The sequence below is a fragment of the Balearica regulorum genome, chromosome 32 (genome assembly GCF_011004875.1).
Source record: "Balearica regulorum gibbericeps isolate bBalReg1 chromosome 32, bBalReg1.pri, whole genome shotgun sequence".
In the NCBI taxonomy this organism is placed as follows: Eukaryota; Metazoa; Chordata; class Aves; order Gruiformes; family Gruidae; genus Balearica; species Balearica regulorum.
In genome coordinates this window covers 130,001-153,288 of record NC_046215.1, presented here as the reverse complement: position 1 = coordinate 153,288, position 23,288 = coordinate 130,001, and the positions used below count along the sequence as shown (strand labels likewise).

General features: G+C 51.4%; 3 protein-coding genes and 1 non-coding gene across 8 annotated transcripts in view; 3 read left to right on the top strand and 1 right to left on the bottom strand.

Annotated features, from left to right (window-relative positions):
* Window positions 1-211: 211 nt before the first annotated feature.
* On the bottom strand, window positions 212-4,177 carry LOC104640885 (uncharacterized). 5 transcript variants are annotated; one of them, XM_075738355.1, is made up of 4 exons: window positions 4,044-4,171; window positions 3,684-3,916; window positions 2,564-2,727; window positions 212-2,110 (listed from the first exon to the last, which is right to left on the bottom strand). In XM_075738355.1, exons 3-4 carry the CDS (start codon window positions 2,649-2,651, stop codon window positions 756-758), a joined length of 1,443 nt encoding a protein of 480 aa, XP_075594470.1. In that variant the 5' UTR covers window positions 2,652-2,727; window positions 3,684-3,916; window positions 4,044-4,171; the 3' UTR covers window positions 212-755. The 5 variants fall into 5 exon arrangements, with proteins under 5 accessions (XP_075594470.1, XP_075594475.1, XP_075594473.1 ...); XM_075738360.1 differs by having other exon boundaries at window positions 212-2,107; XM_075738358.1 differs by lacking the exon at window positions 3,684-3,916 and having other exon boundaries at window positions 4,044-4,177.
* Window positions 4,093-7,743, top strand: LOC104640886 (uncharacterized; the record flags this gene model as incomplete). The annotated part of the gene is given in 5 exon segments (XM_075738297.1): window positions 4,093-4,212; window positions 5,171-5,241; window positions 5,950-6,050; window positions 6,379-7,397; window positions 7,399-7,743. Coding segments are annotated over 3 exon segments (1,398 nt in total), but the record flags the coding sequence as incomplete, so codon positions are not given.
* A 2,463-nt stretch (window positions 7,744-10,206) lies between these two features.
* Window positions 10,207-10,315, top strand: TRNAL-CAA (transfer RNA leucine (anticodon CAA)). The gene is made up of 2 exons: window positions 10,207-10,244; window positions 10,270-10,315. It is a non-coding gene; the product is annotated as a tRNA-Leu (tRNA).
* Window positions 10,316-18,963: 8,648 nt separating this feature from the next.
* The window catches only part of IL4I1 (interleukin 4 induced 1), a 4,638-nt gene continuing 313 nt past the window's right edge, over window positions 18,964-23,288 (top strand). The window contains exons 1-6 of the mRNA XM_010313423.1: window positions 18,964-19,239; window positions 20,202-20,314; window positions 21,081-21,282; window positions 21,736-21,804; window positions 22,427-22,560; window positions 22,764-23,288. The exon at window positions 22,764-23,288 is cut by the window's right edge and continues 313 nt beyond it. Of these exons, the coding sequence (XP_010311725.1) occupies window positions 18,964-19,239; window positions 20,202-20,314; window positions 21,081-21,282; window positions 21,736-21,804; window positions 22,427-22,560; window positions 22,764-23,288 (1,319 nt within the window). The remainder of the gene's footprint in view (window positions 19,240-20,201; window positions 20,315-21,080; window positions 21,283-21,735; window positions 21,805-22,426; window positions 22,561-22,763) is intronic.

The following is a 23,288-nucleotide window of genomic DNA, read 5'->3' as shown; positions in this document are numbered from 1 at the left end:
GCCACGGGGACCTGCGTCAGTCACCAGCTCTGCCGCTTCCTTGCTGGGACCCCCCAAATGCTGTTTGGGTTGTACCGAGGGTGGTTTGGGATGCGCCGAGCCGGGAATTTGGCAAGGGTGGAGAGGCTGGGTCTCCTCAGCTCGGGTCAGCAGGTAATAAAGTAGAAGGTAGTTCAGCAAAAAAGAAAAAAAACAACCAACCAAACCCCTCTGCCTGTCTCAGCGTGTTTTTATCTTTGGAGGGGGAGAAGATACTCGTGGTGCTTTCTATCAGGAGCAGGGAAAAGCGACGGAGCCCGCGGCTGGTGCACAAGGAGAGCCAGACACAGCGGCTCCTTTTTATTCCTCGCCCCACGCCGAGCCCACCGCGCCCTCGGCGTCTCGCCCTCTCTATCGGTGCAATGCAGCATCCCCTTCTCCAGCCTGCTGGCAGCAAGGAGCGGGCATGAATGACATCGTGTTTTGGCACAAGAACCAGCCCTGGGTCACCCCCCATCCTTTCCCGGTGGAGAAGACCACCACTGCCCTCGGGAAGAGGCTCCCTCTCCCCAAAAACATCCCTTTCCGGGGTCCCCTTCACGGCAGGGCACAGGCACTGTTCACCGAAGGATAAATCCACCCCCGTCACCCACCCCGGTGCCACTCTCCGCCCCTTAAATGTCACTTGGCGTCCTTCGATTTGTCCCCAAGCTGAATTTTCCTTTGGGCACGGTCCTCCCTCCCCGTCCATCACACCAACAAGGGGTCTGGGTCCTTCAGGGCTCCTCGCCGCTGCAGGCTCCGGGGGGCTTCTCCCCCACCAGCCGCGTCCTGGAGAGGGGCAGCGGTTGGGAGGCAAGGGGGAAAACGGCCTTGGGGAGGTGGCTACGGCGGTGTTTGGTGAGGTGGGAGCTCTGGCTGAAGGCTTCGCCGCACTCGGGGCACTCGTAGGGCTTCTCGCCGGTGTGGACGCGGCGATGCCGCTCGAGGTGGGATGCCCAAGCAAAGCCCTTGCCGCACTCGCTGCAGGTGTAGCTCTTCTGGGCGGCGTGACCCCGCTGATGGGCGAGGAAGGGGGGAGCCTCGCCGAAACGTTTGCCGCAGTCACCGCATTTATAGGGCCGGTCGGGGGAGTGGGTTTTGCGGTGCTGGAGGAGGTGAGCTTTTTGGGCGAAACGCTCGCCGCAGCTGCCGCAGGGAAAGGGCCGTTCGCCTGTGTGCACCCGCCGGTGCCGCTCCAGGTGGGACGCCCAGACAAATCCCTTCCCACAATCGGTGCAACGGTGGGCTCGTTCCCGTCGGTGACACCGCTGATGTCGTGCCAGTGCCGGTCCAGCTCGGAAAAGCTTGCCACAGTCGCCGCAGCGCAGGGCTTTCTTGCCCAGGTGGGTGCGGCGGTGACGGGCCAGGTCGGAGCTCTGGCAAAAGGTCTTGCCGCAAGCTGGGCAGCGGTGTGGTCGCTCGCCAGTGTGGCTACGGCGGTGCTTGGCGAGGTGCGAGCCTTGGCTGAAGGCTTCGCCGCACTCGGCACAGCGGTACGGCTTCTCGCCGGTGTGCACCCGCCGGTGCCGGGCGAGGTGGGACGCCCAGACAAAGCCCTTGCCGCAGTCGCCGCATTTGTGGGGTTTCTCGGCAGCATGGCCCCGACCGTGTGCTGCCAGCTCAGCTGCGCCAGCAAAGCGTTTGCCGCAATCGCCGCACTTATGCGGCCGGTCGCTGGCGTGGGTACGGCGATGCTGGAGGAGGTGGGAGCTCTGGCTGTAAGTCTCGCCACACTCGGGGCAGCCGAAAGGCCGCTCGCCGGTGTGCACCCGCCGGTGCCGCTCCAAGTGCGAAGCCCATGGGAAGCTCTTGCCGCAATCAGTGCAGCCGAATGGCCGTTCCCTTGCCGTTCCTTTGCCGGCTGCCCCACGTAGGGGTTTGGCACAGTCCAGTTTGGGGACCACCGCAGCTTTGGGCATCTTTGCGGTGCCGTGCGGCACGGCTTTATCCGGGCGTTTCGTTTTCCGTCTGTTTGAACCGAGGGTCTTCTCCCTCTCCGGGCTGCGGGACGAGCATGCTTCGAGCTCCTCGCAGCTCTCCGCTGCTGCTCCTTCCTCCGCTGCTTTTTCACTCACCAGCCCCTGTGCTGCTGGGGAAATGGGAAAAGGAGAAAAACGGGAGAGCGTGGCCTCAACCAGAGCAGGGGGTGGCATTTAAATCAACGGAGCAGGAACAGGATTGCCTTAAAAATCTTGGTCTCCCAGAGAGGAGGAAGAGAGATGCGATGGGAGACCTGATCCCACTTTGAACCAGGAATGTGGAAATGCTAAGCACACCCCATTATTTCCAATTAAAAAAAAATAATGTGGAGAGATCAATAACATTTTCCTACAGAAAAAAAAACCCAAACAAGGAGATGGCTGAGTTTGGGGAAATCCCCCTCAAAACCCACCTGGATTCCTCTGCCCCACTTCCCATCCTGCATGCAATCCCTTTGCTTCCCCACCAGAGACACGGGGGGGGGCACAAAAAGAGCAAGGAATAAAGGGAGGAATGTTCAAGAAGGAAAGAGGATTTTTTTTTTTTTTGTGTGTTTGCTTACCGAGGGACATCAGTGTTTCGTAACTCTCCTGCATCACATCCCGGTACAGGGCTTTCTGCCGCGGGTCCAGCATCACCCATGGCTCCATGGTGGGGAGAGGCACAGGCAGCTGGGAAAACAAGGGTTTCTCCCTCCGTTCCTCGCTCAGGGCTCCTAAAAATCGCCTACGGGGAAGAGAAATCCCTTGAAATGAAAGAAATTCCCTGTGTAGTGCTTCTTGCTTGGGTGTTGATACTTTTTCTGGGGGTTCCTCAAGAAGTATTGGGGTTATTTCTCCCCAGGTTGCAGCACACAGATGGTCCCTCCGTCCAGGACTAAGCCCAAGCCTGTGCGGAGCAGCTTGGGGATGGGGGTCAGGAGGGTCCCCATTTCCCCCCCATCTTTCTGGCAGACCGCATTTCACAGCATGTCTCTGCCTTCCTCCCTCCAATATCCCAGTTCCCCCGGTCCTCCTCTCACTGGGAATCAGCCCTCCCAGGGCGACAGGGATCTGTGGGGGGGGGGCATGTCCCAGGAGCTGGGCTGCGTGCCCCGTTCCCGGGGAGCCCTCTCCATCCTGCTTACCCACTCTCCTCTCCCCAAAGGAGCTGTCACTCCTGGGAACATCCCCAAGGGCCGGATCCTGCAAGCTCCAGCCCTGACACAGCTCAGGACCCGCTGCAGAGCAGGAGCACATCCCTGCCCAGGGTTTCTCCTTGTTACCTGGAGTCCCTGGCTCAGGACTCTCTGCCAGCCGAGCCTGGAGCTGCCTCCGCAGGGCTTTCCCTGGGAGAAGCGTCCCCCCCTTTCCCAGGCCGACGCTGCAAGGAGGGGGGGATACACAGAACCCCCCCTTGCACCCCCAGGACCGCCGAGCCTCCCGACAGCCGGGCACAATGGAGGCGATGCCGGGCATGGCTTTGCTCCGGAAGCCCAATCCAGTATCCGGGAGAGAGGAGACGCCAAGAACAGGCTCCTTGGCCGCAGCGTTTACCCAGAGCCCTCTAGAGGTAACCCAACCCCGGCTGCCCCCCCATCCCGACCCTCCCCGCAGGCTCCCCGGCACCTGTGGGGGACACGCGAGACCCCACTAAGATCCTGCTGTCCCATCGCCGGAATTGCCCCCATGCTTTTCCCTTACCCAGCTGTTTTGGCGAGCCCCGACCTCGCTAGAAACGCTGCCAAGGGGATCGCAACAGCAGCAGCGGGGATGCTGATAGTATTGCAACCACGGGGAAGCGTGGGAAGGTGAGGGGGGGGTCTCTCTGGGGCGACAGGGCATCCCCCAGGTGGGGGTGGGGGGTGTCACCGGGCTGGTTGCCCGATCGGCATCAGGGATCAGCATCAGGCAAGCAAGAAATTAGTTTTTTCCACCTGGAAAAGTGGCCCAAACCATGTTTTCATCACGTGGCTGGTGAAAAGCAGGTTGTTTTCCCCCCTCAAAGCTCCAGGCTCGGGAGTTACACGCTTGTGGGTGGGAAGGAGGGGAATTTCCACTTACCAAGTTATCCCTCCTTGTTGCTGGAGGAGGCGGTCATGAAAGCCAAGGGAAACACAACTCTGCAAATAAGAAGATAAAGAAATGCAGCGGGGGAATGAGAGAGGAGCCTGGATTTCTGCCTCCGAGAAAGCCCAGGAGATTTAAAACCACACGGACGCTTTTCTCTATGGTGGGTGCAGGGGTTTTGGTGGTGGTTTAATCCCTCCCCGGCTGGGAAAAGCCGCGAGCGGAGAGGAAAGCAGTAATTTTCTTTTCGTTTGCTTTGGAACAAGCGCAAGGATGGGGAATTATCCCTAAATCCTGCCCTCCCTCGTGCACAGATGTTTAACCCCTGCTTCCCCGCCGAAGGAGGGAGCGGAGCTGATTTCTGCAGCCTCCCTCATCCTCTGTGCCTGCTCCATCCCTTCTCAGCTGGTGGCAGCGGACAGATGTCCCCAAGGCAGACCGGGGGACCAAGCCTGGTGCTGGGCGACACTGAGCAGCCCCGGCGGCTCTCGGTGTGTTGCAGCTCGGCTGGGTATAGGAGGACACAGGAAGGGGCTGGATCAGCGGGATGACGAAGGCGGAGGGGAGAAAGGGGCTCTGCAGGGATCCCCGACGTGCTCCGAGCAGGGGCAGAGCTCTGCCTGCATCCCCAGGCCCATCGAGGCACGAAACAGCCCTCTGCCCCGGGGCTCTGTCCGCACCAAATCCCGAGCCAGAGACTCCAGGTGATGGGCGAGGAGAGGAAACCCCCACACCGGCTGTCCTGCCTCCCAGTCCCCGTACTGGGACCAGTGCAAGGAGCAGAGAGAGGGAGCAGCAGTCCCTGGCCCTTGCCCCATGCCCGTGCACCACAAGAGGGCATGGAGAGACCAGAGCTGCTCCCGGGACCTGGCTCTTCCCTGGTGATCCGAGCAGCAGATCTGCTCCCAAGAAGGTGGAAAAGGTCCGAGGAAGCTGAGTTCTGCTGGCCAAGGGCTGGCTGAGCCCTCTCCCTGTATTCCGAGGGGAAAAACCCTGCAGGAAGGAAGGAGGTGGCTTCTTCCCTTGCACAGATGCCCATGCAAAGGGCATTGCCCAGATTTGTCCGGGGTTTTTTCACAGTTTTCCCACAGGGAACAGCTCAGCACCTCCTCCCTCCATAGGCTCCAGCGGAGCATCCCCATTGCTGTCGAGAGGGACAGAGAAGGACATGGCCACAGCAGAGCCAGCAGAGGTGAGGGAGAGTCTCTCCTTCGGGGTGAGCAAGTGCATTTTGGCTGACCTGAAATGTTGGTGCCAGGTACCTTCTGCCCGGTCTGGTGGGGCTGCACAAGCTGCTTTGTGACCATAGATGTGGGTTATCACCTTCCTGCCGCTCCTTTTGGACCAAGAGGTCCCCATATACCAGCAGCGGGTGGTCAGGGTGCAGGAGGGGTGGTGAGGAGCAGAGAATGGAGCCTGTGGTGGGCACGCTACAAGGCTGAGCCTTGGACGCAAGATGCCATAAGGGTTTCTCTGAGCTTCCCCATCTCAGAAACACAGGGAAGGTGGAAAAATCACAGCAAGGCATGGGGGTTTGTGTCTCCAAGTGACAAGAAAAGGCACAGAGGACAGGGTGGAGAGGTTGAGCCCAGCCTGGTTGAGCTCCATCATCCCCACCAGGCATTTTTGGGTGTTTAACAACCCTCGGTGTTTTCCAGTTTCTGCTTTTCCTTCCCCCAAAGCGTACCCAGCTTCTTTCTGAACCTTTACCATCTGTGATGTCCTGCAGCTTTCCACAGCTTAACTACACCCCATAAGGAACAATACCTTGATCTCTCTGATCCTTGCCAGCATCCTTTCTGGCTGCCCTGCAGCTCTGCTGAATGTTGGCTCCTCTCCATGCTGCCTTGAGCTGACCTATGGTGGCAGGCACTGACCTGGGACATCCTTGTTGTTGCAGTATCCAGTGACCTTCAGGGAGGTGGTACTTCACCGATCCCGGCCAGCAGGCCCAGTACCAGGAAGCCATGCAGGAGAGCACTGGAAATTACTCCTCTATGGGTAAGGACACATCTTCCCTCTTTCCTGGGCCAAGTCTTGGGGTTTGGTGGGCACAGGGGATGCTCCTCTAGACTTTGGAGGTGAAGGAGACTTTCCCCATTGCTTCTGGCAATTGTGTTTCCCCCCCAGGGACCCATAGCACCCTCCATCCCCACCTTCTGCAGAGGAGCACATGCTCCACCACATCAGGCCAATGGTCCACCTGGCCCCATGTTCTTTCCAGCCAAGGAGATGCTATGTAAGAGAACAAGGAGACCTTTCTCAGCTGTGCCCAGCCCTTGCGTCATCCCAGCCAGGGACTGACTCCTCATGATCTCTTCCTCTGCAGGGGATGGGATGGTGAGTGGGATGAAGGACAGCACTGCACACACAGACCCAGACATCAAGACCTGCCCAGAGAACATCTCCCAGCACCATGAGCTAGCCAACATCCACCAGAGCTCCCAAGAGAAATGCCAACAAGAGGTCCAGGGTCTTTCTGGGAGGGAAACTCCAGGGACACGCAGGGAATTGCTGTTCCCCTGTAGCCTTCGTCCCAGAGGTAGACTCATCTCTCATTCCACCAGTGAGAAGAGCTTCCATCCTCAGAGACGGGGGTCCCAGCACCCCTGCCCTGACTGTGGGAAAAGCTTCAGGGTCTTTTCCAACTTGCTCTGTCACCAGTGGAGCTACGGTGGGGACAAACCCTACAAATGCCCCGATCGTGGGAAGGGTTTCAGGCACAGCTCGGCGCTGGTGACACACCATCGCATCCACACGGGTGAGAAACCCTACCAGTGCACCCCCTGCGGTAAGAGCTTCAACGTGGTGTCCAACCTGGTGTGTCACCGGCGGAGCCACACCAGGGAGAAGCCCTACAAGTGTCCTGACTGCGGCTGGCATTGCAGTCAACGTTCCCACCTGGTGACCCACTGCCGGTTGCACACAGGCGAGCGCCCCTACCTGTGCTGGGAGTGTGGGAAAAGCTTCAATGTCAGCTCCGATCTCATCAAACATCGCCGTACCCACACCGGGGAGAAGCCCTACGAGTGTCCCGACTGTGGGAAGCATTTCAGCAGCAGCTCCAACCTCATCACCCACCAACGGCCGCACAGCGGTGAGCGGCCCTACACCTGTGCTGACTGCGGCACAAGCTTCACCATCAGCTCCAAGCTCATCGCCCACCAACAGACACACAGCGGTGAGCAACCCTACAGCTGTGCCGACTACGGCAAAGGCTTCAGCAATCGATCCCACCTCATCTGGCACCACAGTGCCGGCCGGCGGGAGAAGCACTACAAGTGCGGCAAAGGTTTCACCACCAGCTCCTACCTCCTCACCCACCAGCGCAGCCATACTGGAGAGACCCCCCTTCTTCTGCGGCATGTGTGGCAAGAGCTTCGCGGTGGTCTCCAACCTGGCACGGCGTCAGCGGGTGTACACCGGGAAGAAGCCGTTTCAGTGTGGGGAGTGTGGGTGGCAGTACAGCCAGCGGGCTCATCTCACCACCCACCAACGGGTCCACACCGGCGAGCGACCCTATGTCTGCAGGGATTGCGGGAAGGGCTTCAATGTCAACTTGTCTCTCACCAAGCACCAGCGGGTGCACACCAGGGAGAAGCCCTACCGCTGCCCCGAGTGTGGGAAGAGCTTCAGCCAGAGCTCCAGTGTCATCACGCGCCAGCAGCATCACCATGGTCATGGCGTGCATGAGTGGCACCACGCTGTGCTGGTGAAGCTCAGTGATGCCAGTCCAGCCAGAAGGTCTTCTCCAAAGGCTGGAAGTCAACCAGGACTTGGCACGTGTGGGATAGGGAAGAAAGATGAAGGGAAGGACAGGGACCACCATCAGCAGAAATCACCAACTCAGGTGTGAGTTCCTCCTGCTCTGCTGGAGGAGAAAGAAAACACCCTCCGCTCCTCCCACCCAAATTAATCCTGGGCATCTCCTGCTCTCTCACCCTGCCCAAACACAACAAAAAGGACCTTTTTTCTTTCCCCTCACTGCTCCAAACTCTCCCCACACCAAGGTGCCCAAGGGCTGTTTTATGTCCCATCTAGCATTCTCCTCTGGTAATCTGCTCATAGTGATAACAGCTTCAGGAATAAAAGGTGGTGTGATAAATACTGGTTGGGGGGGGGAGTGTGCGCGCACACCCATGGGTAGTCCAGGCGCACGAGCGCCACAGCCCCCTTTTTACCTCCAGACTGGGGCAGGAGGGAGCCCTTGAGCCTCAGAATCCCCAAAGAGGCTCCAGCAACCAACAAGGAGCAAGCCCAGGGGTTGGTCTCTTCCTACCACTCCACATCATTTTGCGGGGGGAATCCTGCTTTAATGTTGGCATTTTTTTAGCATTTGAGCTTTAAGGTCATTGGGCTTTGTCTAGAGAACATGGCTAGGGAGCTCCAGCCAACACTGGGCTTTGGTATGGTACCCACCCATCTCCTAGAACCTTGGCAAAGTAACACACCAAACCCCTAAGTGCAGACCTCATAAATAAAGGGAATCAGTGGCAGAAAACATCATTTTTTCTCCCCTACTCAGTACCAAGCCAAGATGACTGTAACTTCAGGTATGTCTCAGAGGCCATTGCCCTGTTCCCACCATGGCAAAGCTCTCTGGTGGACCTCCAACCTCCCCAGACACTTGGTGTGGTCTGAGATGAGGATGGCATCTCCTGACTGGGAGCAGTCTTTCCCTGCAGGTGCTGAGATCTCCCAACCGCATGGAGAGGGTCTTCGAGGAGGTTTGGGTGGACTTTGGTGGTCTCCCACCTGCATCGTGGGGGGATGACTCATGTAGTCTTCAGCAGGATGCTGAAGATGCTCCCATCCAGGAGCTACCCTCCAAATTACCTCCTGCATGGGCACGTGGGTGTTGGGGTACTGGTGGGATGCCAGGTTTGGTGGTTGCCTTTACAGGAATGATTTTGAATCAGGCAGGTGAGAAAGACTCGGAGTTTATTCTTTCTTCCTCCTTCTTTCTTCTTCTCCCAGGCATGTAATGAGGGAGACAAGGAAAGATATGCAGGGTGAGAGGACAGGCCCTTGTTATTCAGTTCATGCAAGAAGATCTGCTGGGGATGGAGGAGGAAAAACATGCTCCATCTTCACCTTTTATAACCCTATCCACAGCAGCCTGCAACTCCAAGGTACCGATGAAGGACCCTCGGCGTTGCCTCCTCCGGCAATCCGCCTCGGTGACCACCGCCTTGCAAAGGATGCCCATGGAGATGTTCATCAGCCTCTTCGCCTTCACTGACATGCGCCTGGTCAGCAGTGGCAGCTGGCTCAGCAGCCTGGAGATGTCCCTGCTGTAGGATCCCTTCCTGAACGATCCGTTTGATCCCTTCGGAGCTGGTTTCCATCGCCCTGCCTGAGCCGGAGACGTTTTCCACTTAAGCAGAGGTTTCGTCCACTGGACTTTCTGCTTCCTCTTCCTCCTCCTCGGGGTTTTTCCTCTTCTCTTGGTGGCTGCAGCCATGGGGTCTCCTTCAGGCTCAGCGCTCCTCCCTGCAAAGGTGTCCCACCAGGGCTCTTATAGAGATGGAGGTATCCAAATGAGGGATCAACAACGCAGCCCAGGATTGGCCAGCTGCGACAAAGCCTTTATGAGGCAGCTCTTCCTCATCCAGAATTTGCATAAAGAAATTTTTTTGGCCTGAAAAGCATGGAATTACACCAAAAAAAAATCCTCTTTCTTTTTTTTTTTTTTTTGACTTTTAACCCCAATGAAAGTCCCCAAAAGTTTTCTCCAAGCCCACCTTTCCTTCTGCATTTCCTTGCCAGAAAGAGCCAGAAACAACGTAACTAGCACCACAAGCATGTGAGCGTGCCACTTTTTTTCCGTCTTCCTCTTAATTTTTCTTTTTAGAGATGATGACCAAATTTCAGCCAGCACCATGGCATGTTTCAGTCTAAATCGGGCTGGTCTGGCTCTTCCGAAAAAGCAAATCCTTGTTTATCCTGAGTGGGCAATGGAGGCTGCGTGGACCAGGGATGGAGCGATAGAAACGGGAGCAGAAAAAAATGCAGAAGAGGGGTTTCCCAGTGCAAAAAAAACCCCAACCCCATCAACTTGCTGCAAATTTGGAGCATTATAAAAGAGATAGGAAAGCTCAGGATGCGGAAGGATTAATCGTTGAGGATGAGGAGGGCAAGGGAAGTGTTTGACAGTGTCAGGATGGCCGAGTGGTCTAAGGCGCCAGACTCAAGGCTCTGCTTTCCCTGCCCCGGGGTTTTCTGGTCTCCGAATGGAGGCGTGGGTTCAAATCCCACTTCTGACACACCTTTTCCTTTGAAAAACCTCAAATTTTTAGAATTGTTTTTAAAAAATTGCCCCCATCATCCCCACACCTGAGTTAAGGAAACGCCGATTCTTCTCCTCCTCCCCGCAAAAAACCCCAACCCAACGTTGCTCCTGTGACCGTCTGTACTGTTCGCTGCTTGCAAAGTGCGGCCTCGCGCGGAGAAAAAGCACGGGAAGCGGAGGGGGAAGGGAGGGGAAGCGGGCTGGAGGCTGCCCCGCGGGTCCCTCGGTTGCGGGGAGAGGCGGTGGCAGTGCAGCCGCCCCCTCCGTGGGGGTCCCGTGGAGCAGACACGCGTGGGGCTGCAGCAGTACCGTGTTATCCGTGTTATCACCGCTTCCCTGGTGCTCTACTGGTTAGGATTCGGCACACTCACCGCCACGCCGCGGCTTCGATTCCTGGTCAGGGAAACTCGTGGGGGTTTTTTTCCCCCTTCAATAAAATAATTTCTTTTCCCCCGCCGATGATACCGGCAATAGGCTTTTTCGCAGCAAATGCAACCCTCGAAGCAGACACAGCAACCACCACCGTTGTTCTAAAAGCCAGCTGGCACCCTTGCTGCACAGCACGTGGCTGGGCTGATCTTGCTTCTTTTTAAGAATCACTGCTTTAATTGTCATGGCTAATAACAAGGAATACATTTAACAGAACTGGGATATCACCACCACTATCCTAGGGCAATTTCAACTAGTGGGACTTTTTCCCCTGCTTGCAGCAACCCCCATCATCTGCTGGTGATTTAAATACATATATTCAAGTATATATAACCATCTACTTGCAGCAAGAAGGGCATGAAACCCTTATTTCTCTAAGGTAAACCACCTACAGATCCTCACTAACGAAACACCGAGCCACAGCCCAACCCCTCATCATCCTTTCCTGCAAAAGAAACCCCTGACACCACCAAAGGCTGCTGCATTTGGGCTTTATTGCAACACCATGTTATTTCATTTGACAGACTCCCCAACTCCACGTGGTGCGTTGCTCAGGTCTTCCCAGACTGCTGGTTATGCTGGTCTTTTCAGCAACCAGGGTGTGTTGGTGTTTTAATTCCTCTCCCTTGGGCTTTAGGTCTTGCTCGGCACCCATCCAAAGCTCAAGGGAAGGAAGACGTTTCCCTAGTGTCTGTTTCTCAGGAGCACGGTGGGCATCTGCTTCCACCTCCTCTTCGGCATCACATGCTGCAGGGCAGCTTGCACGTGCGTGGGGCTGATGAGGGGATCACGGCTCTTCCTCCGCAGCCGCTCGGCCTCGCTCAGCACCTGCTGGTAGATGTTCTCCACGAAGCTGATCATGAGCCCCTTTGCCTGGTGCGAGAGGTACCGGCTGTCACGCTTGATCTGGTTGAGCATCTTGGCATTGATGGAGCGGAAGGAGCGTTTCAAAGTCCTTTTCCTCTGCTTCGCCACATGTTGACGCTTTGCCTGCCCCCGATGCTTCCTCTGCTTGGCTGGAGATCTCCTGCCACGACTTTTCTGCCTCCTTGCATGCTGGGATCTCCTTTCCTTCTGGGATCTTCTCCCCTGCTGGGTCCTCCTCTTTCGTCCCCTAGCAGACGCCATGGCTCAGCTTTGTAGGGTTGTGAGGGTCACTCGAGGGGTTTTTAGAAGTGAGAGGACAAACATCCCTGCCTCCCCACTTTATGCAAGTGAGCATGCAAATGAGGGGCAGCTCTGAGCCCTACTATTGGCCAAAGGAACAATGCCCCCTCCCCACTTCATAAGGGATAGAATCCTGACCGGTGCTGGTCACTGAGGTCCCTCTGGGCCAGGTCAACCAGGCATGATGAGCGCCCACAAGGTTTGAAGACCTCCAGGACCCCTCACCCCTCTGGGATGCTGTCGCGTGAAAGGGTACAAGTCTGATACGTGGCTGAGGGAGGCCCTCCCGTTGAGTCACGAGGTTCAGAAAGGACCCCCTTGCTTTCTAAACTCCTTCTCAGAGAGGAGCCTAGGTGCGGCTAGGTCCAGTCTTAGTCCTAGACTTGGTCAACGGTTTATGCCTAAAGGGTTATGTGTATAGCCACTTATCAGAGTGTATTGGGTCTGGCTGAGATGGAGTTAATTCTCCCCACAGCAGCCCTCATGGTGCTGTGCTGTGTATTGGTAGCTAGCAAACTGTTGATAACACACCAGTGTTTTGGCTACTACTGAGCAGTGCCAGCACACCTCAAGGCTGTCTCTACAACATTTCTTTTTCACCAGCAGCAGGCTGGGGTGGGCAAGATCTTGGGAGGGGACACAGCTAGGACAGCTGACCCAAACCGATCAAAGGGATATTCCATACCATATGACATCTGCTCAACAATAAGAAACTGAGAATAGGGGGAGCAACAGGGCGGGGGCATTTGTTGGTGTTTTGGTTTTTTTGTTTGTTTGTTTTTGTTTTTTACAATGTTTGTCTTCCAGAGTAAGGGGCACGCATACTGAAGCCCTACTTCCCAGGAAGTGGCCGGACATGGCCTGCTGATGGGAAGTAGAGAATAATCTTTTCTTCCACGCGCGGCTTTTTGCTTTAGCTACGTTAAACTGCCTTTATCTCGACCCACGAGTTTGTGGTTGTTTTTCTCCATCTTCCTTTCTCCCCTCCCTGCCTTGCTGAGGAGGCGAGTGATAGAGCGGCTCTGGTGGGCACCTGGCCCCCAGCCAGGGTCAACCCACCACACAGAGTCAACGTTTGCCTGTCAGAGCCCCACTAAGGACTTTCACTGAAACAGTTTCACAAAGTTGAAAAGAGAAATAGGTAATTTATTGAAGCAACAGATATAAAAGTTTGGAATTGCCGTTGATAAATGCACTAACTGCAACAATTTTGAGCTCAAGTTAATAGTTCAGTGCTTTTGTTAATGATAGTTTTCCCAGGGTAACATCCGACATAATCGGAGGCGCAAGTCTTACCAAAGAGGCGTCCCTGCTTGGGGAGGAGAGAGGTCCAGGCCTGTCGACCTGTCCGGATAGTTGGAGTTCTCATCCTCAAAAAAGAGGATTCTAAATGCCAGATTTATACTTTTGGCGAGGTGGGACTAAGTCAGGTATTGTGTGTCGATTGGCCCTTAACAAGGCTTGTTGTGCAGTTGATCGGGGCTGGGGGGGGGAAGTGGCAGAGAACAAAGGCATTCGGTACAGAGGAGTGGTGGTCTGTTTAGTTTTACCAAAGTAACATCAAGCTGTGAAGGCTCCCACTCACCCCAGGCGTCACTTAGTTGATTAGGGAGCAGACCCATGAGGCGCTGCATCTTGTTAAGATGAACAAATTGCTCATCTCCTGCCCCTGTTCAGGTCCAGTGCTTATCAGTGCAAGATAAGCAAGTTGCTCAATCCCTGCTCTCGCCCAGGCTGGACTCCCCCAGGGCCCCTTCTGCTGGGTCATAATGGCCCTGTATTCGGCACCAACAAGCCTGGACAAGTCCAGCATCCGACAGATGCTCACCCTCCAGTGGAAATCTTCCACCCCGAGTCAAAACTAGCATTTACTTCTCAGAGGGTTGCCCCAATCTCAAAAGTTTTGTCTCACAGTTGCACAATCAAGCCAAGTACGTGCAACACATGTCTTGGGGGTCTTCTACCTGAGAAAATCCTGACAAGAAAATCCTTTGAAAGACCATCTTTCCTCAGCAGAAACTGCCTGCACACCTTAGACCTGCGTCTGTCAGCTTGGAGACTCATTAAGGCTAATTACTTTATTAACAAATCCACCCAGAAACACCCTGGGTTTTTCCCTCCCCGTGCTTTACATACATAGCTCATTTTCTTATCCATATGTAAATGCTCACTCATACACACACCTCCCATATTTCTTTCAAGTTCCTCAATGCGCTGTCAAGAACACAGCTGATGTCCCACACCAATGTTTACCTGCTCCAGTTCTGGAGAACCAAACCCTGACTTTTCTCCTCCCTTCAGTAAGAAAAACCAACATTAAAATCAGAAGACAATTATTTGGAAGCAAATAATTGTCCTTTCTTCCTCCATCCCACGCCCACTGATTCAGTTTGGTTTTCATCCCTCCTGCTGTCCTCCAAGCCTCATGTCGTAATTGATTTCAGGTGGAAACTTGGTTTCCAGTAGTCTTCAGGGAAGCAGCAGACAGGAGCAGGAACATGGGAGGAACTTCTTTTGCAATTGGTGTCATGCATTATTTAAATGCAGACAATAAACCCTGTCATTTGAGGTTGATCCTAAAGCAACTTGTTAGGACACGCGTTAATCTAGCTCTTATCAAAACAAAATGAATCAAAACTGCCCTCCAGAATCTCCAGCTGTCCTGGGAACATGTGTACATACTGATTTCATCATGTAATCCCCAAATACCCCAAGAATATCATTGCTTCGTATGAAAGCACAATATGTGGATCTTCAGTGTAGACACCCACACGTATCAAGAATACAACCTGGCAATCACAAGCCAGTAAAAAAAAAATCAGACACCTTTTTTTTTTCCAGAAAAATATTGCCTTTGCCTTTTCCAGATGTTAAACCTGAACCAAAGTGGTGGGTTTTCTTAAATAGAAAATCCTTCAGTTTTACTTAGAATGAAAGTTTCCACAGACATTTGTCACCCAGTTTTAATGAGGACAAAGGGGAATTTGTGGACACCACGATGAAATCTGGTCAACTGAATGCAAAGAATCAGTTCCTAATTTTGCTTGATACAGGCAGAGATAGGTCCTGGAATTAAAAACATCACCATTTTGGAAGAGACTGACCCTACCAATGGCACAGCCAAGGTGATACTAAAAGCACAACGAACCTCCTTGGCCACCTCAGCAGCACTACTGGGAATATGGTTTTGGGGAAGATTAGATTGCCCCAGGACTGGGCTACCTACAGAATCAGGCAGAGGAAATGGCAGCACAAAATCTCCACCGTGCTATAGAAACACACCTACACTCCATCAGTGAGCACATTTCTGGGTAAGACCCACATCCCGGCTTTTTCCAAGAAGACCCATTGCACATAACGCCACAAAAGTCCACCAGAACCAAGAGATCCCACAGATACAAATCTATTCAGTAGTTCCTACTGGGCTGCAACAATTAAACCCTTGTTCATCTGTGACTTAAGCAATTTGGAAGCACCATTCCCCTAAGACCAGGGTAACCCAAAGGGATCTTAATTTGTAACTTCCTGAGAGCATGAGTTCATGGAAGGGGTAACGCAGGGGATGTCCCTGCAATGCTCACAGTCTTGACCTTCCCATGGTTCTGCAATCCCCTCTTCTGGGGTGTTATTTAAAACAGTAGACCAATGTTGCATCACGAGTGTGCACCACCACCTGATCTTCCCAAGCCCCACGTCCCTTGCCGTGATTCTCCAAAACTCTACTCAAACTTTGGGAGTTGAACTCAATGGTCCTTAGGTTTCCTTGAGATATTTTATGATTAAACTTACTAAAACCCCACAATATTGTGGATACTTGAACAGGATAGACCATGGTGATGAGGAGACTTGAGCTGTTGCAATCAAAGAACTAAAGGAAGTGGTACTGAAAGAGGACAGAAAAATAAAAATAATACCACCAAAGCAGCACTGTGCTCTCAACCTTACTGTCTGGATGGCCAGGGAAGACGTCCAGACATTTAAAGACCAAACTTTTAATAACACAAAGGAATAAGTTTGCTTCTGCTTTGATGCACGTAGCTCTGGGTTCCAATGCAAGGAGAACTGAAAACATTGCAGAAAAAAAAAAGAGGATTTCAATAAGAAAATAGTACTAAGAAAAGCCAATCACTACTGGTGCTTGCAAAACCAATTCCAGCAAAACACTTTTCGGGGAAGCCCCTTCCATGAGACTGGCATCTGACTTGGTGCTGATATATCACCGCTCAGGGTCCAGAAGTCTGGGAAGAACCAACTTTGAGTTTCATTTCCTCAATCAAATCAGCAAATCGTCTGATTGACTGAAAAAGACAGTCTTTAGGCATAAGGCAAAGACAGAAGGTACAAGAAAGTTTGGAGGGAAAGGGTGGTGTGTGGTGGGTTTATTATTACTGTTTTTCAGGAGCAGACCAGCCAAGATGCCGACACAGAGTTAGGCATGTCTATAGGGTGGGTAAGATGTGGTGAACCAGCCAAGGGGTGGTTCCGCAGGTTGGTTTGTGGTGCTTTGGTAGGTCAAAGATCTTCATTCTGGAAAAAAATGCTGGTATCACCCAGTTTTTGCCATTTCAGTGAAGGCATCTGAGGTCTGAGTTCCCTCTATAGTAACAAAGACAGGATAAAATCAAAATTGTGCAACTCTTAACATGAGTTAAGAGTTAACAGAGATGAACTGTTATCTGGAAATGCCCATTTTCATCACCAGAAAGGACATTTTGGATGCTAGCTCAGAGGTCTCCCTGGGATGCAGAACAAATCCCATGATACTTAGATAATTTAAATGGATACACCTTTGTGCAGTACAAGGAAAAGCCAAACCTGATATTTCACTGCTGGGAAGTTCTCTGCCCTTCACAAGAAGGGTGCGGTCACCCTTACCGTATTCTAACAATCATAACACTTCCTAAAATGTGCCATAGACTGATGGCTGATGTCCAAAACTGGCAACACCAGTGAGTAAAGAAAGAAAAAAAACCCACCCAAATTGCTGAGGGGTGCTGACTACATACTCAATTGCCGCTTCCCTTTCTTATGACAAATTACACTTTGCTCTCTTCTGGGGTGTACTGATTGGTAGAATTTTTTTGAACCACCACAGCTGGGTTGCCTTTTTTTTTTTTTTAAGCAGGGTATAAAATGAAAGCAAATCTCAGCAGAAGACTTGTCTTCCTACTGGAACAATGACTAGGATTGGTGAGTGACTCTCCCCTTACCTGTTTTTTTCCAGTTTTCTCTCATCTTCAGTGCCTGGCTTTGTTTTTTTCCATCTGGTGGAACATCTGCCTTATGTCATCTTCTGACAGCATAACCACAGACCTCCGTTTCTTCAGCTAGGGTATTTCACGATCACCTGGAGCTCAACTTTGCAGCACTGTGGGCAGTGGGAGACCTCCCTTCCAAGTGTAGGGAGTGGGATATTCCTAGTTATGCAGGGAGAGATGGAAACACAGGCACAAGCTCAGAGTCTCCAGAGACCTTCCTGGAGGACACCACCTTGCATCAGGTTTGTGGTTTCTCCACGTCTAGCCACAACACAAGAAGGTCTGATGGAAGATGGAGATCTATCAGATGTTTCCAAGAGCTGATCTCAATGCATTTTCTCTCCTCCCATGGAGAGCCCAATCTCCAGAAAGGATCTCTTTTGTCATCCCCATTATCCATGAGCCTTTGAGATTGCCACACTGGGTGAGATGAGGGCAGCAAGACTGGCTGCTGGCTGTACACCACTATGAACCCCACACAAGCCTAAAAACACAGCTCAAGGCAGCATCTCTGGTCCTCAAGGGGCAGCAGCAGCATTGGGTCAGGAACATGATATCACTTTCTGCCATACTTTGAAGAAGGCAACCCTGCTGTTAGGCTAATTGTAGCAGATTCTTTCTAATTGTTTTTTACTGCCACTGTGTCTTCAGGAAGTTGGATCAGCTCTACAGGCTGTAGAAAGATCTGATTTGAGGAGCTGGACTTAGGTCTCTCAGAAAAATCACCTGCAGGATGACAGCTCTGAGGTTTATTCAGGGGCACTTCAACCCATGTTGTGTGCAGATCATTCCTCAGGGATTTTCCAGGAATAAGAATTACCCAGGGTGTGGTTGTAAAAGTTTTTTTTTTTCCCCCTCTTCTTTTTCCTGGAAGGAAACTGGCAGTATTTGGGAGAAAAAAAAAAAAAAAAAAAAAAGGAGAGAAAACAAAAGTTGCCCTGTAGTTATTTCTGGAGAACAGAAACAAAAACTAGAAAATCCCAGGGTGGTTCCTGTTCAAACTTTCTTTTCCTGTGAAAATATTAATATACAGTTGTATATTAATATTGTTGTATATTAATATTTTGTATTAATATGTTGTATATTAATATTTTCTGTCTATTCTGGTAGAAACGGTTATTCTGAATGGGCTGCAGTCTGCCTGCTGTTCCCTATAGAGTGTCTCAGAAATGAAATGACTTATTATTTATTTTAAACAGAGAAGTCCTATCATCTATCTTCATCTATCCAATTTGTTCATCTTTCTACGTAATATTCTCTCCAGCTATTCTGTCCATGTATGCAATAGTGTCCATCTAGTCTGTCCATCTTTCTATATAATATTATCTCCTCCCTCCACTGCATCAAAAATGTCATGAATTACTAAGGTATGGGAAAGGGCAGTCGGGACAACAAGATTGCCTTAATTCTTTGCACGTGAATGACATTAATTATCATTCTTCATTATGGAGCCTTTTGAGCTTATTCAAAAGGGTCAAGCTCATTTTGGGAACTTACCACAGCAGCTGCACGAGCAGAACGTGAGTATGAAAAAAAAACCTCATCAATGGGCTTGATTTGTCCATACAAAAAAGAAATTACGTTCACTGGCACCACTTGACATCTGGCTGCAGTCATGAGAGACCTGCTGATGCCATGGATTTCATAATCATGCCAGTTGATTTGAAAACAGATTTGCTAGACGTTCCTCTTCAGGGTTTAGACACCAACATACTCAGAGCCAGTTTGTGCTGTCACCTCCCTCCCAGGCTGTCAGGAATGAACTTGCATGCTGATCACCGAGTGCCTTCGTTGCATTATTTTCTTCTCTTCTTTTCTTCTCTCCCTAGTCCTTTTCCAAATACTTCTGCTAGTAGGTCTCCTAAGTGCAAAGAGGTTTCCATGTTTCCCTGAATATTGCCTGCATGACAAAGACTATGAGGAACTGCTGAAGATCGTCAAAGATGGGTTAGAACCTGCAACTCATCCAGCAAATGTGGTCATCGTTGGTGCAGGAATAAGTGGACTTACAGCAGCAAAGTTGCTCCGAGATGCCGGCCACACAGTAAGTAGTTGCATGAGAGCCATGAGTGCTGTTGAGTCTTGTTTTCCTACATTAAAGTTTTTCCAGCCTGGAGAGGGAGAAATAAATGCAAGGGAGTGGACCACAGTGGTGGGAGAAGGCTGAAGCAATCAAGCTCTAGTAATTTAATCCAATTTAGATGTTATTTTCAAAACCATAAGCAGGGACAGGAGGGGATACAGGAAAGGAGAAGCTGTATGCAGAACAACTTGTTTAGATGCTCCCCAAATGAATATAAGCAGCAAAAAGACAGTCATCTTTCTCTGTCCTAGGGGGGGAGGGGGGTTGAGATCAGGCAGAGCTACAGTTGCCCTGGGACAGCCTTGGAGACAGCACTGCTGGGAGCAGGAGGTTGGACTAGACCACTCCGGAGGCATCTCCAGTCTCAACTTCTTCAATTCTCCAACTTGTTGCAACTTGCAGCCTAATGGTGACATTCGTTGCTGCAGATCAACCAGCGCAAGAATCACGAGCCCTTCAAGTCCTGCCCCAATAAGGCAGCAGGTAGTTTGGGGCTTTCAAAACTGGGTTGACCATCCCAGGGTGCTAGACAAAATTCAAACCCATGAGTTTCAAAGAAGATTTCAAAGACATGGAGGGACAAGTTGGTGCCTTCCTCTGGCTGTTTTCAAAACCTTGTTTTATTCTTCCAGCACAGGCAGCATCTGAACCAACACTAGGACCATATCATCAGACAGTAGGTGTCCAAACATGACACAGAATTTAGGAGCTGAGAAACTGCCCTGTAGGTAGAGGGATCTTGGCCAATACAGAGATGGATTTGGATCTACAGATGGTTCATTTGCCATCTGGATGGGACCTGTCCCATCCCATGGGCCATAAATGCTGATGGCCAAAGTGCCTTCGAACTTGCTTTGTAGGTGGTTTGCTTAAAATAGTCATTGCCTGAACATCTGCAATCTCCACCCCATCCTTGTTTTTAGGTTACCATTCTGGAAGCAAGCAATCAGGTCGGTGGGCGGATCAGGACATACCGACCAGAGGGACAGGACTGGTATGTGGAGCTGGGAGCCATGCGCCTGCCAAGCAAGCACAGGTAAGGCAGCATCCTACTTCATGGCCACGATCAGCTGGGGAACCAGCCCATTTTGAGGAGCAAGGCTGTGGTTTGACATGGGGCTGAGGACAGCAGGAGGAAGGAGCTGTCTGCCTCATCTCACCCCCAGAGCTTAGCATCTGCTGAAAAGGACCAAAATCCACATGATCACCTGCATTTGAGTTGGGAGAATGAAAGACGACCTCTCATCTCAGTATCATGTGTGTGTGTGGTCAGATCTTTATTTTGGAAGTTATAACATCAGAGGATGGATGAATTTCCATTTGATCTGATGGAAAGCCCAGGTTGGATGCCATCTCCAAGAGGGTGGAGTCAAACAGGGCTCAGTCATCAGCCAAAATGCTATGGGAAGAGGCTGTAGATGAGTCACCAGCCACACCACATGCCAAGGAAAAGGGTCAGAGCCATAGGGAAACCCCTGCCTCCTACTTCAGCAGGGCATTGCTCTTACTCCTGATTACATCCTTGTGCAACCAGTAGCTGGAGAAGGCATAATCCAAAGGAATCCTTTCTCCATAGCCTCACTGTTGCTGCACTCAGCTGGACAGGACAACTTCAAGCAACAAAAACTAGAGACAGCAGTGCTTTAAAGAGCCACAATCTCCTCTCACAAGCCAAAATGATACGTGGCTACACCAACATAGTCGATGGAAAAGTCCTTTTGGGCTTCTGATATTTTGGTGGCAGAGTTCTTGGGTTTGGTTGTTTGCAAGCACTTGTCTCCATGTGCTCTCCTCTTTTCTAGGCTTGTCCGTGAATTCATTAAGCAGTTTGACCTGAAGCTGAACCCATTCATCCAGACAGACAACAACGCCTGGTACTTTGTGAACGGCACTCGGGCAAGAGCTGATGAAGTTAACAGAAACCCCGACATCCTCAACTACCCAGTGAAACCATCAGAGAGAGGCAAGAGTGCCAGCCAGCTTTATAGAGAAGCACTAGAAAAGGTATGTGCCCACAGGGAAGGGATGCTACCTTCCAGCAATGTTCCTCATCCAAGAGAGGTTGAAGCTACTTCCTCTGAGCCTGCACGATGGGTTGAGGAAGACTCAACAATGAATTGAGGAAGAGCAGGGTCTTTTCAGACTGAAAACCAGACAGGTTCATTTAAATACTAGGGCAGCTGATTGCAAAACCCTCTTTACATGCAAGACCTCCTTTCTCTGAAATAGATTCACCAAGGCTTGGATGAAGCAGAAAAATGCCAGACCATGGCATAACTTCCCAAAACTTGAAACCAAAGCAGCAGGATCCACTAGCTCTAGCTCAGCACCGTGGTTACCAAACCCCAAGACTGAATACCCCAAGACTGAATACCCCAGATGAATCCTAACAGAATCTGGGGCAAGGCTTTGGGAAATGCGCTTTTCCTCATGAATATATCAATGTTTCCTCTCCAGGCTTTCAAGACATTCCAGACTACAGACTGCAAGAACTATCTAGCTAAACATGACTCCTTCTCCACCAAGGTAAAGGGCTGGGACTTGGCAGTAAATTTAATCCCCTTGCTGATGATTAACCTGCATCCCTGCTTTGAGACAGGATCTGAGTCACTCTAGCCCCTTCCTCTGTTGACACTTTCACATGCCTTTTTCCCTAATCAATGCTTTCTTCTACTTAAAAAACTGAGAAAGGAGCAAGCATGACTGATGGAGTTATTAGATCAGTCTCATCATCTGGAAATAGGAGAGAAGCAGTGGTGGCTGGACATGCTCTGGAAAGTCATCCAGATTGGCCATATTCCTCCATCATAGGTCTCTTAATAAGACATGATGAAATTATTGAAGCACTGGAGAAGATTTACTGAGCAATCCACTCCATTTTCATGTGATCCAGCTGTTTCAGAGTGGGTACACCAAGCCACAAATCCCTTCTTCATTCATCTCCAGAGCTTCTGTTGTGCTAAACCAGAGGAGACATTGATCTCCTGCAAGAAGCTACAGAGCTGCATAGAGAAAGCTTCTGGGCTTTAAGCAGATCAGGAGCAGGAACAAGGCAGCAGAGCAGGACTTTTGGCTTGGAATATAGAGGGGATACGTGCACTAACTGAGGTAATAACATCAGGCTATGTCTTCTTCCTGGCTTTTCTAGGAGTATTTGATTAAAGTAGGAAATCTAAGCCGAGGAGCAGTGCAGATGATCGGTGACTTGTTGAACGAGGACTCTGGATTTTATCTGTCCTTCCTTGCCTCACTCTGGGATTTTGATATCTTCTCTAATGAGCGGTAAGACTGTGTCTCTTATGGCAAACCCCATTTTGTGCTGGTGCACAGCAATCCACCAGAAAAGGAAATTTCAGTCACATTTAGATGTCTGAATGCTGACTCAAATGGCCACCAAGCTCTGTTAGCATCTCTAGAAGAGGTCAGTTTCACAGTTCCTAAATCCCAACATCCTTCCCTCACCTCCTGCTTCTTCTTCCTTTCAGTTTCGATGAAATCACAGGGGGATTTGACCAACTGCCCAAAGCCTTCCACAAAGCATTGCCCAATGTCATTCAGTTCAATTGCACGGTGGAGAAAGTCATAACCAAAAGAAACAAAGTCCATGTGTTTTATCATGCTCCGGACACCCTGGCCCCATCCATCGTAACTGCAGATTATGTCCTTGTCACGTCCACCGCCAAAGCCACCAGGCACATCCAATTCTTACCACCCCTTTCTCCTTCAAAGACCCACGCCCTGCGCTCCATCCACTATGCAAGTGCCTCCAAAATAGCCTTGGCTTGCACAGAGAAGTTCTGGGAGAAGGACGGCATCCGAGGAGGACAGTCCGTTACCGACCGCCCTTCCCGGTTTATCTACTACCCCAGCCACAACTTCTCCAGCGGGGTGGGCGTCATCCTGGCTTCCTACACCTGGAACGACGATTCTGAGTTTTTCCTGCCCCTCACAGATGAGAAGTGCCTGGATGTGGTCCTTCAAGACCTGTCAGATATCCACCAAGTGAGCAA

What these genes read in the sequence shown, in the direction of transcription:
- LOC104640885 (XM_075738358.1), bottom strand. Translation starts at nt 2,651, where the DNA reads ATGGAGCCATGGGTGATGCTGGACCCGCGGCAGAAAGCCCTGTACCGG. An exon ending in CGAAACACTGATGTCCCTCG is followed by an intron (nt 2,111 to 2,563) that starts GTAAGCAAACAC and finishes CCATTTCCCCAG; the next exon opens with CAGCACAGGGGCTGGTGAGT.